The sequence below is a fragment of the Belonocnema kinseyi genome, chromosome 6 (assembly GCF_010883055.1).
Source record: "Belonocnema kinseyi isolate 2016_QV_RU_SX_M_011 chromosome 6, B_treatae_v1, whole genome shotgun sequence".
NCBI lineage: Eukaryota > Metazoa > Arthropoda > Insecta > Hymenoptera > Cynipidae > Belonocnema > Belonocnema kinseyi.
This window is the reverse complement of record NC_046662.1, coordinates 65,275,857-65,287,805: the sequence shown is the minus strand read 5'-3', so window position 1 is coordinate 65,287,805 and position 11,949 is coordinate 65,275,857. Positions and strand designations below refer to the sequence as shown.

The 11,949-nt window shown below is 23.4% G+C and overlaps 1 protein-coding gene across 3 annotated transcripts in view; it reads right to left on the bottom strand.

The window, feature by feature from the left end:
• Positions 1-4,855: 4,855 nt before the first annotated feature.
• Positions 4,856-11,949, bottom strand: part of LOC117174155 (cAMP-dependent protein kinase type I regulatory subunit) — a 55,665-nt gene continuing 48,571 nt past the window's right edge. For all 3 annotated transcript variants that reach the window (XM_033362971.1, XM_033362973.1, XM_033362972.1), the window contains exons 4-5: positions 10,077-10,280; positions 4,856-5,113 (exon numbers count right to left, since the gene is read on the bottom strand). In XM_033362971.1, coding sequence (XP_033218862.1) covers positions 4,941-5,113; positions 10,077-10,280 — 377 coding nt within the window. In that variant the 3' untranslated portion in view covers positions 4,856-4,940. The remainder of the gene's footprint in view (positions 5,114-10,076; positions 10,281-11,949) is intronic.

Sequence of the window (11,949 nt, the reverse complement as noted above, 5' to 3'; positions counted from 1 at the left end):
ATTATCGCTTTTTAAAGCAAATCTGTTATTTTAAACAAAGCTAATTATAATTTGAACAAGATTAGCATCTTCTAACAGTTTTGCCTAATGTCAGTTTTTTTCGTCGATAATTAATATTTTTAATTTAAAAAATTATATTTCATAGAAAACTCATGGCTCAAAATTTACAATTTCGGAGCAATTTAAGGTTATGGTAACATTTTCAACGGGAATCGGTTATTTGAAACTAAAATCATTAAATTTCACAGAAAATTTACAATTTGGAACCATTTTTTCTTATTTTATGTTAAGGTTTTTCGTCTGTAAAGTCGATATATTGAAATAAATATAATTTTTAATAAAAAAATCATATGTAAAAGAAGATTTACAATTATAAACAATTTTTTAAATTATTTTAACGTGTTACACTATACATTTTTTTTAGGTTAATGTTTTTCGTGTGGAATTATTAGTATGTTTAATAATAATAAAAAATTATAAAATTTCAAAAAATATTTCGAATTATTAACAACTGTAGGTTATATTGGTATATTTCACCTGAAATTTGTATTTTTTAAGCAATTTATTAGATTTAAATTCAATGGATTTTGTAAAAATTAATAAAGTTTACAATCATGAAAAATCTCGAATTAAAATCTTTGTACTATTTTTGGTAATTTTACAGTTTTTAGTTGGAAATTGATATGTTTAATAAGAAAATAATATAATTTGGATAGAACTTGTAACTTTTCAAAGATTGACTATTTTTGTAAATTTTAAGGTTATGTAAACATTCGTCGGAATTTATTATTTTTTATCAAAAAAGTAGATTCAAACTGTTGTACGATTTTAGGTTATGTTGGGGTCTTACATCAGAAATTACCGTTTTTAGTAAACAAAAAAATCATTGGATTTTATTTACAATTTTTTTATATCAACCTTTTTAATTAGAAATTAGTTAATTTAAACAAAAATCATTAAATTTCAAAGAAGATTTACGATTTAAATTTTTGTTTTGTTACGTTAGGGCTTTGCGGAGAAAGTTGGTATTTTCATTTTTAAATTATAAGAATTTTTAGGTCATCATTTTGTCATGAAATTCACCAATTTTATTTATTTTGTGGTCTTATTGGCGTTTCATATGTCGCAATTCACTACGGATTTTAGAGAAGATTGACATTTTTTGAGCAATTTTCGGTTCTGTTATATTTTTCATCGAAAATCTGTGCTTTTAAATAATAAGATTAGGTTTAAAAGAATATTTACTGTCTATAGTTCAAAACAAAAATAATTGCAATTTGACCAGGATTTAGAATCTTTCAGAAATGTTGGAATATTTTAAGTATTTTTCGTCGGAAATTGGTATTTTTAATGAAAACCAATTATATTTGAAAGAGGATTCACAACTTTTTTACAGTTTTAGGTTATATTAACTTTTTATCTGAAATCGGTTAATTAAACAAAAATTATTGAAATTCAAATATTTTCATTTTTTTGTATTTGTGTTTTTCGGAGAAAGTTGGTATTTTTATATTTTTTTAATTATACGATTTCACAGGTTATCATTTAGTCATGAAATACACAATTTTCGTACAATTTATGGTTTTATTGGAGTTTTATATATCCGAACTCGCTATGGATTTCAAAGATTTACAATTTTGGAACAATTTTAGGTGGTTTTCAAATTTTTCATCAGAAGTCGGCGGGTTAAACAAAAATTATTGAGTTTGAAGATTTGCTGTCCTAAACAATTTTTGGTTACCTTAGAGGTTTTTTGTCAAAAATCGATATTTTTAAACAAAAATAATTGTAATTTGAACAGGATTTAGAATCTTTCATTTTTTTTGAAACATTTTAAGTTCTTTAGTCGAAAATTACTATTTTTAATCAAAGTCAATTATATTTCAAAGAAGATATACATCATTTTTACAATTTTAGGTTATGTTTGTTTACACCAATGATTGGTGTTTTCAATAAAAAAGTATCAGATTATAATTTTGTTATTTTAACTTTTTTAATCAGAACTCGGTTAATTTAAACAAAAATCATTAAATTCAAAGAAGATTTACAATTTAAAATTTTTTTGTCATTTTATTTTAGTGTTTTTCGTAGAAAAATTGATATTTTTATTTTTTTTTTAATTGTAAGGTTTCTCAGGTTATCATTAAGTCATAAAATCCATCATTTTTATACAATTTATGATTTTTTTTTAGTTTTATAATCCAAACTTGCTACGGATTTAAAAGATTTATAATTTATGAACAATTTTAGGCCGTTTTCAAATTTTTCATCGGAAATCGGGGATTTAAGCAAAATTATTGGGCTTAAATGAAGATTTATTATCCTAAAAAAATTTTTTGTTATGTCACGAGTTTTTTTTGTCAAAAATCGATATTTTTAAATAAATATAATCATTATTTGAACATTATTTATAATCATTCAACAGATTTGGAATATTTTAAGTGTTGTTGTCGCAAATTAGTATTTTCAATCAATATCAGTTATATTTCAAAGAAGATACACATCATTTTTACAATCTTAGGTTATGTTACTGTTTTCAGTCAAAAATCATTAGATTATATTTACAAGTTTGTTATATTAACTTTTTTCATCAGAAATTGGTGAATTTAGACAAAATCATTAAATTTCAAAGAAGGTTTACAACCACAATTTTTTTCTTGTTATGTTAGTGTCTTCCGGGAAAGTTTGTATATTTATTTTTAAAAATTATAAGATTTCTCATTTTAATATTTAGTCATGAAATTTACCATTTTTATACAATTAAAAAATTTTTTTTTTAGTTTTATATTCGAACTTGTTATGGATTTGAAAGATTTATAATTTTGGAACAATTTTAGGTCGTTTTCAAGTTTTTCATCAGAAATCGGTGATTTAAGCAAAAATATTGGATTTAAATGAAGATTTACTATTCTAAACCATTTTTTCTTATGTCACGAGTTTTTTTTAAATCGAAAATCCATATTTTTAAAAACAAAAATCATAATAATTTAAACAGGATTTAGAATCTTTCAATATTTTTGGAATATTTTAAATGCTTTTGTTGGAAATTGGTATTTTTAATAAAAACCAATTATATTTCAAAGAAGGTTCACATCTTTTGTACAATTTTAGGTTATGTTGGTATTTTACATCGGTAATAGATATTTTCAGTAGAAAATCCTTAGATTTTATTTACGATTTTGTTATATTGATTTCTTTGAAAATCATAAATCGGTTAATTAAACAAAAATGATTGATTTCAAATATTCACATTTTGAAATTTTGTTTGTCATGTTGTGTTAGTCTTTTACGGATAAAATTATTTTTTTTCTTCTGATTAGAAAGTTTCTCAATTTATCACTTGGTCATAAAATCCACCATTTTCACACAATTTATAATTTTGTTGGAGTCATATTCGAACTCGCTATGGATTTAAAATATTTACAATTTTTTAACAATTTTAGGGCTTTCTCAAATTTTTAATCAGAAATCGGCGATTGAAGCAAAAATATTGGGTTTTAATGAAGATTTACTATCCTAAACAAATTTTTGTTATTTCACGAGTTTTTGTTATTATTGAAAATCTATAATTTTAACAAAAATATTTATAATTTCTACAGAATTTAGAATCTTTCAACAGTTTTAGAATATTTTAAGTGCTTTTGTCAGAAATTGGTGAATTTAGACAAAAACCATTAAACTTCAAAGAAAATTTACAATTTAAAGTTTTTTTCTTGTTATATTATGGTAGTGTTTTTGGAAGAAACTTTGTATTTTTATTTTTTTTTTAATTATACGATTACTCAGGTTATCATATAGTCATGAAATTCACCATTTTTTTACAATTTATTTTTTTTTTTTGAATCTTACATCAGAACTTGCTATGGATATGAAAGATTTATAATTTTTGAACAATTTTGGGCGATTTAAACAAAAATTATTGGGTTTAACAGAAGTTTTATTATCCTAAACAATTTCTTGTACTGTCACGAGTTTTTTTTGTCGAAAATCTATATTTTCAAACAGAAATCATTATAATTTGAACAGGATTTAGAATAATTCAATATTTTTGAAATGTTTTAAGTACTTTTGTTTGAAATTGTTATTTTTAATATAAACCAATTATATATTAAAGATTCACAACTTTTGTACAATTTTAGGTTATGTTGGTGTTTCACGTCAATAAGTATTATCAATAAGAAATCATTTTATTATATTTAGAATTTTGCTATATTAACCCTTCTCATCAGAAATCGGTACAAAAATAATTAAATTTTAAATATTTAAGTTTTGCATTTTTTTCTTTATATTATGTTCATGTTTTTAGGAGAAATTTGATGTATTTTTTTTTTTAATAATAACATTTCTCAAGTTATCATTTAGTCATGAAATTCACCATTTTTATACACTTTATGAGTTTTTGTGAGTTTTATATCCAAACTAGCTATGATTTTGAAAGATTTACAATTTTGAACAATTTTAGGTTCTAAAAATTGACACCAGAAATCGGCAATGTAAGCAAAAACATTGTGTTTAAAGAAAGACTTATTTTTCGTTATTTTATGCTACCGTTTTTCGTTTAAATTTTCAAGAATGTTTTTCAATATTTGAACAATAATATCATACCTTTCGTCGGAAATGGATATTTTTGATAAAAAAATGTAACATATATGCATGTTACTTGTGAACACGGAGCGATCCAAGGATGACAACTCTCTGCATCCACCTCGCATGTGCCCTGGCATGTTTTTGGCACGCAGGTTTATTAATTTATTGTTTATTCATTTGTGAAAAAAAAAAATATATATTCTGTTGTATGTATAATTTTCTTTATTACAGAAGTTCTAATACAATATGTATATATTAATAGCTGGCGTAATACAATAATTATTAAAATATTAAATAAAAAATTATAACAATATGATGAAATATAGTCCTGTAAAGGAGTGGATGTGAATCGATTATACAGAGAGTGATACGAAGCTGTTGTACTGAGTGATGTTGCGTTTTAAAATGTCGGCACAAGGACCCAACACCCGTTCGAATCGTGCTCTGTCTAATTTGACGCATTTTAAAGGACCTCTTGCAACAACTGTTGCTGCTCTCGGCCTGTCCAGTAGTAGGGCTATTTCACCTATTAACATTTTTTTTCAATACCAGTTTTTTTAATTGCAGAATGCAGAAATTTCTTTAGTTTTCACACATGCGCACTGTAAAAACTACTACGATGAAAACTTGTAAAATATTCGGCAGTTTCGTAGAAAATTCTATTCTAATTTGAGCTAATTTTTAGTGGTTAATTTTTGGTATTGGGTAATTTTAAAAATAAATGAGTTCTAGAGCAATTTCAAATTTAATTGTTTAAAATTAAAGGATTGCGTATCTATAAAAATTGAATTTTTATAGAGTCATTACTGTTGAAAGCGAGATTGGCGTTTCATTAGTTGAAGATTTTTTATATCTCAAGTTTAAAATTTTGAAAATTATATCTACAAATTTCTTAGTGTTTTTCGCTGGAAATAAATATTTTTGTAAAAAAAAATATAATTCTAGTGTAAAATCATAAAGCTTGGAAGAAAACGTAAAAAAGGCTCTAAAAATTTTATGTTGTGTTAATTATTTTCATCAGAAAATAGGATTTGTAAACATATCAAGACTTCGACAATTTTAGGTTATATTAGTGCTGTGCACTAAAAATAATAATAATTAGACTTTAAAGTAACATACATTTTTAACTGTTTTTGGTTACTTAACGTTTTCGAAAAAAATTAAGTATTTCGATAAAAAAAAAAAACCAATATCAAGAGAAATATTCTTAGTACTTGCAGGGTGGCGGCTGGACCAGGAAAGCGGAAATTTTACAAATTTTTATTTAAAAAATCCATCCAACTTTGATTTCAACAGTTTTTAAAATAATTAGTTAAATTGTGATCTTTCTCTATTATATCATTCAGTTTGGAATGTCTAATTACAAAATCTTTCACTTTAGAAATGTTCCATTTTAGATTTTTAATTTTTAAGGGTTTATTTTAATTTAATGAATTTTAAAATGCAGTTTTACAGACTTTAAAACAATTAAAAATTAGAAATGTTTGAGATCGAATATATTTGATAAGAAACATTTTTAGCTGATTGGCTGTGAATATAAATTAATCAGTGATTTTTAAAATTGAATTGCACTTTCACATTAAAAAAAATGATTGTAGAAAACGATTCGGCATCAGTTCAAAATTTTAGAATTTCTAGATTTTAACGTTCAAAATTAAACTGTTTCAATTGGAAAGTCTCAAACAAATGTGAGCGCGAAATTAAAACTTTCCCAACTATTTTTAAATTTAAAATAAGTTAAAAATAATATATTTACAATTAAAGGCTTTTGGTAGATTTCAGTTTAAAATATTCCATTTTCCAACGATGCAATTTGAAATTATTCAATTAAGGAAAAGGACAATTACGTAATATTTAGAAATATCTGACTGTTCGTTTAAAATCAGTAATTATACATTAAATATTGAAAATTAACAATAGCAAAAAACTAAACTTATAAAGTTACAATTTTATTGTTCTATTTAACAAAATTTAATTTGTAAGTCAAATTGTTTAATTTGCATGCTATAAATAACGCTTGAACGCCTATTATTCTTAGAATTATTCCTAGGTTGAAAAACAACATTTTGAAATAAAAAATTTGACTTCAATTTTTTGTTGGAAATTGTTCTTTTTTTAGTTGAAATTTCATGTATTTTCTTGAAAATCCGACTTTTTTGGTAGAAAATTAATTTTTTTGTTAAAAATTCGACTCTGTTTTTGTCGAAAATACATTTATTTCAATGAAAATCCACTTTCACCTGAAGATTTTATCTATTTAGTTGATTTTTTAAAGTAAAAAATTCATGTGTTTTGTTGAAAATTCTTTCTGTTTTTAAAGAAAATTAATCTTCTCTGTTCCAAATTCAATTTTTTGTTGTTAAAAATCCATTTTTTGGAACTGAAAATTAACTTTCATATAAAGATTTATCATTTTAATTGATCATTTGTTTTTTAAAGTAGAAAATTCATGTATTTTGTTTAAAAAAATTATTTTGTAGACAATTAATCTTCTTTGAAAATTAATATTTTTGGTTGAAAATTTAATTACTATTTAATAGTTCAATTTAAAAATTAACAATTATAATTAATAATGTGACTATTTTGCTAAAAATTCTGTTTTTTTGGTAGAAAATTAATTTTCTTGATTAAATATTGTCTTTTTAAATTAATTTTTTAAACGAAAAAATACCTATTTCAGTTGGAAATTCATTATTTTAGTTTAGAATGTACCGCCTTGAGTGAAAAATTCATGAATTTTGTTGAAAATTCGCCTTTTTCACTAGAAAATTACAAATTCTTGATTGAAAATCATCTTTTTCGTTGTAAAATAAACTTGTTTTTGTAAAATATTCATGTGATTTATGGAAAATACGCCTTTTTGGTGAAACAAAATAAAAATAATTTAAAAATTAAGAATTCTAATTAAGAATTGAACTGTTGTTGAAAATTCCTAATTTTTAGTTAAAACAATTTTTTTGTAGAGAATTAATATTTTTGGTGGAAAATGTAATTACTATTTAATAGTGTAATTGAAAAATTAACAATTCTAATTAGGAATTGAACTATTTTATTGAAAATTCTTATTTTTTTGTTCAAAATCACTTACTTTCAACTGAAAATTAACTAACTCAGTTGAATATTCTATAATTTTATAGTTAAAAATTGAATTCCTAGTTTGAAAAACCAAATTGTTTCAACTAAAAATTTATCTTCAATTTTTTGTTGAAAACGGATCTTTTGTATTTGAAATTTCATGTATTTTCTTGAAAATTTTACTTTTCTGAAAGAAATTTTTTGTTTTGTTTTTTATTTAAGTTTATAATGTACCCTGTCTAATGAAAAATTTGTCATTTCTCTTAGAAAATTAGAATTCTTGATTGCAAATTAAACTTGTTTTTGTAAAATATTCATGTGATTTGTGGAAAATGCGTCTTTCTGATGGAAACAAAATTAAATTAATTGAAAAGTTAACAATTCTACTTAAGAAATGAACTTTTTAAATAAAATTTTAAATGATTAAAAATTGTATATTATATTTTAATAAAATATATTTTAACAAAATATATTTTAATTGAATAATTAAAAGAATAATAACCTTTTTTAAAATTGCTAAGGAAATTGAAAATTATTTTTTATTTGGAAAAGTTATTTGAAATTCGAATAATAATAAAAAATATTTAGAAATTGTGAGAATCTTGAAAATAATACTTTTAAATTTGAGAAAAATTTGAAATAACATGTAGATGTTTCAAGATCTCGAAATAAAATTTCGAAGTATTTTAAGGATTTTTAAATTATTTAAAACAAAAATAAATTAACTTTTAATTTGAACAGGGAATTTTCAGTCTTTTACAAATTTATAGTTGAAGCTGGAATTTATCGTGAATAATAATAATTTTGACTTGGAACTCGTGAATTTTCAAATTTTAACCAATTCCGAGCTAGTACTAGAAATTTTCGAAAAGGAACAAAATTCTGAATTGGAAGAAGACATTTTTAAACGAATTTTGATTCTGAGTTGAAGCAGAGAATTTTGAAATTTTAACCAATTCTGAGTTTAAAGAATTCATTTTAAGTTGAAACGGGATATTTTCAGAAAAAAATTTAAATATGAATTGGAAAAGGGAATTTTACAAAAAATTATAATTCTTAATTGAAACTAAAAATTTTCGAAAAGTATTAAAATTCCGGATTTGAACAAGGGAATTTTCCATTTTTAACCAATTCTAAGTTGGGACTGGAATTGATCCAGGAGAATAACAACTCTCAAATGAAAAGTGAATTTTTCAAAAAAAATTATTATTCTGTGTTGAAACGAGGTATTTAAAAAAATATTTTAATTCTTACAATTATTTGAAACGGAGAATTTTATAAAAAGGAAAAAATCTGAATTGAAAGAGGAAATTTTTCCCACGAATTTTAATTCTAAGTTGTAGCAGGGAATTTTGAAATTTTATCCAATTCTGAGTTGAAACTGATATTTTTCCAAAATAATTACAATTTGTCTTGTAACAGGGAATTTTAAAATCTAAATAAATTCCGAGCTGGAACAGGGAATTTTTAAAAGAATGAATTCGAATTCTAAGTTGAAACACAATATTTTCGGAAAAAAATTTAAATTATGAATTGGAAAAGGGAATTTGACCAAAAACTCTAATTTTTAGTTGAAAAGGAAAATTTTCGAAAAGTATTAAAATTCCGGATTTGAACAAGGGAAATATCAATTTTTAACCAATTCTGAGTTGGAACTGGAAGTGATCCAGGAGAATAACAATTCTCAATGGAAAATTGAATTTTTCCAACAAAATTATTGTTCTGTGCTGAAGCAAGGTAGTTAAAAAAAATTGTAATTCTTACAATTAGTAGAACTGGAGAATTTTCGAAAAGAATTAAAATTCTGGACTTGAACTGTGAATATTTCGAAAAGCATTAAAATTCCGGATTTAAACAGGAAATTTTCAATTTTTTACCAATTTTGAGCTGGAATTAGAATTTATAATTGCTTATAATTGTATATAATTTTGAACATTTTAAAATTCATTATTATTTTTGGAACTAAATCTGAATCTTTGAAATCTACAATTTATAAAACTTTAAAATATGTAATTTGTCAGTTTTATTGCATTTAATTTAAAGTTGTTCAGTTGAACATTGTTAGCAGCATCCATTTTATACGTGTAAATTATTGATCATTTGAATGCAAAATTTTTGAATTAAAAAACTTTCAAACTTCGGATTTAAAAAATTTAAATTTAAAAATTCAAGATGATCACTTTAAGTGCTTTCATTTGCAGTTCAGTTTTTATTACTTCGAATGGAACAATTTTTAAATTTAGTGTTCGATTTTTCAAATTTCCTTGGCCGAGAAAAAACCGGAGATTTTTTCCTTTGATTAAAACGGCCACCACCCTGTTATTAGTATTTTTAATCAATATTAGCCGCTGTAAGCTGCACTATTCACTATTTTTCTGCCAGTTATTTTTTGTAAAAAATAAAACAATAATTACCGAAGTAATCGGAAGGTCCAAGTCGACCGACTTCCGCAGGTTCTTCGCCTTCCGCACGCTGTTGAAGAACCACAGCCGTACCATCTACAATAATGTAGAAGTCTTCTCCAGGATCACCCTGTCGAACTATCGTCTCTCCGTCTTCGAATGTTACAGGCTCCAAAGCATCCGCCACCGTCAATCTTTCCCATTTGTCCAGTGATTCTAAAATCAAGTTTAATTCACTGACATCCAATATTTTTCACACTTTCTGGTTGGAAAATCTAATGTTAAATTTTTGGTAAAAATTTAATTTTTTTGGCCAAAATTGAATTATTTTGTTGAAAATTTATCTCTTTTGTTTGAAAAAAATTCGTCTTTTTGGCATGAAAATTTAACAATTTGATCGCAGTTTTTCTGGGGTAACAAACTTTTTTTTTTAATTTAAGAAATTTAAATTAGATTACAATCCAAATTAAAAATCCTATTTAACGTTTTTATTTAAACAGAATTTTGCTTTTTTTTAATTCTACTATTTTTGTTAAACATTCACTTTTTTGTGAAGATTCATCTCTTCCTGTAGAAATTTCACGTTTTTGGTGGAAAATGCAACTGTATATCTAAAAATTAATCTCTTTCAAATGAAAATTAACTTTTTTTGTTATAAATTCATATTCTGGCTCGAAAATCCAAAACTTTAGTAACAAATTTAACTATAAGGTTTAACAATAATTTATTTTGTCGAAATTTTTTTTTTGTGGAATATACATTTTTTTGGTTAAAAATGCAAATGTTTTATTGAAAATTGGGTTGCTATTGTTGAAGATTCATTTATTGGTTAAATACAGCTTTTTTGAATTTTAAATTAAAATATTTACTTTCTTCAAAGATCATTTTTTTAAATTAACTTTATTGTTGAAAAAAAGCGTCTGTTTGGCAAGAAAATTCAATCGTTCATTAAAATTTTTTTCTGGATTAACAAATTTTTGTTAGAAAATTCAACTATTTTGTTGAACATTATTTTTTTTTAAATCTCTTTCTGTGAAAATTTTACGTTTTTAGTTTAAAAAAGAACAGCCTGGTTAAAAATTAGCCTGTTTTGATTGAAAATTAACTATTTTCTTGAAAATTCAACTGCTTTGTAGAAAATTTGCATTTCGGCTCAAAAAATTAAAAACTGGTAGGAAATTTGGTTGAAAATTCGTATTTTTTGGTAGAATATCCATATTTTTTATTAAAAATGAAATTATTTGCTTCAAAATTAAGTTGATATAGTTAATCCTTCAAGTACATTGTTTTAAATTAATCTGATTTGTAAAAAAAAATTTATTCTAATGAAAAATAATTTAATGAAATAAAAATTTAACTACTGTACTTTTGTTAAAAATTCAACTACTTAGTTTTAAAACTTTAGAAACCTTTCAATCTGTATAAATTGAACTTTGTTTTATTTGAAATAAAAATCTTTTCTAGGTTAAAACATTAACTATTACATTTTTATTGTTAAAAATGCATCTTTTTTTGTTAAAAATGGTACTATCTGGTTTAAAATTATATTATTTTGTTGAAAATTCGACCATTTTTCTAAAAAGCTGAAAAGTCAACTCTTTTGTTTTAAAAAAAATCATCTTATTTAGAATTAATTTTTTTGACTAAAAATATAATTGTTCCATTTTTTGTCAAAATTTTTTTTTTATGTTCGTGGAAAATGTACATTTTTGATAGAAATTTAATCTTTTTCGTCAAAATTTGTTTTGTAAAAAATTTAACTATTCTATTTTTTGTTAAGAATTCGGACTTTTGTAACTTCCAGCGTTTCGTTTATTGAGCGAATTTTGAGCAAGCAAGGACTTCTCGTGACAAAAATGCGGAGAAAACTATGATAAAGTTTTTT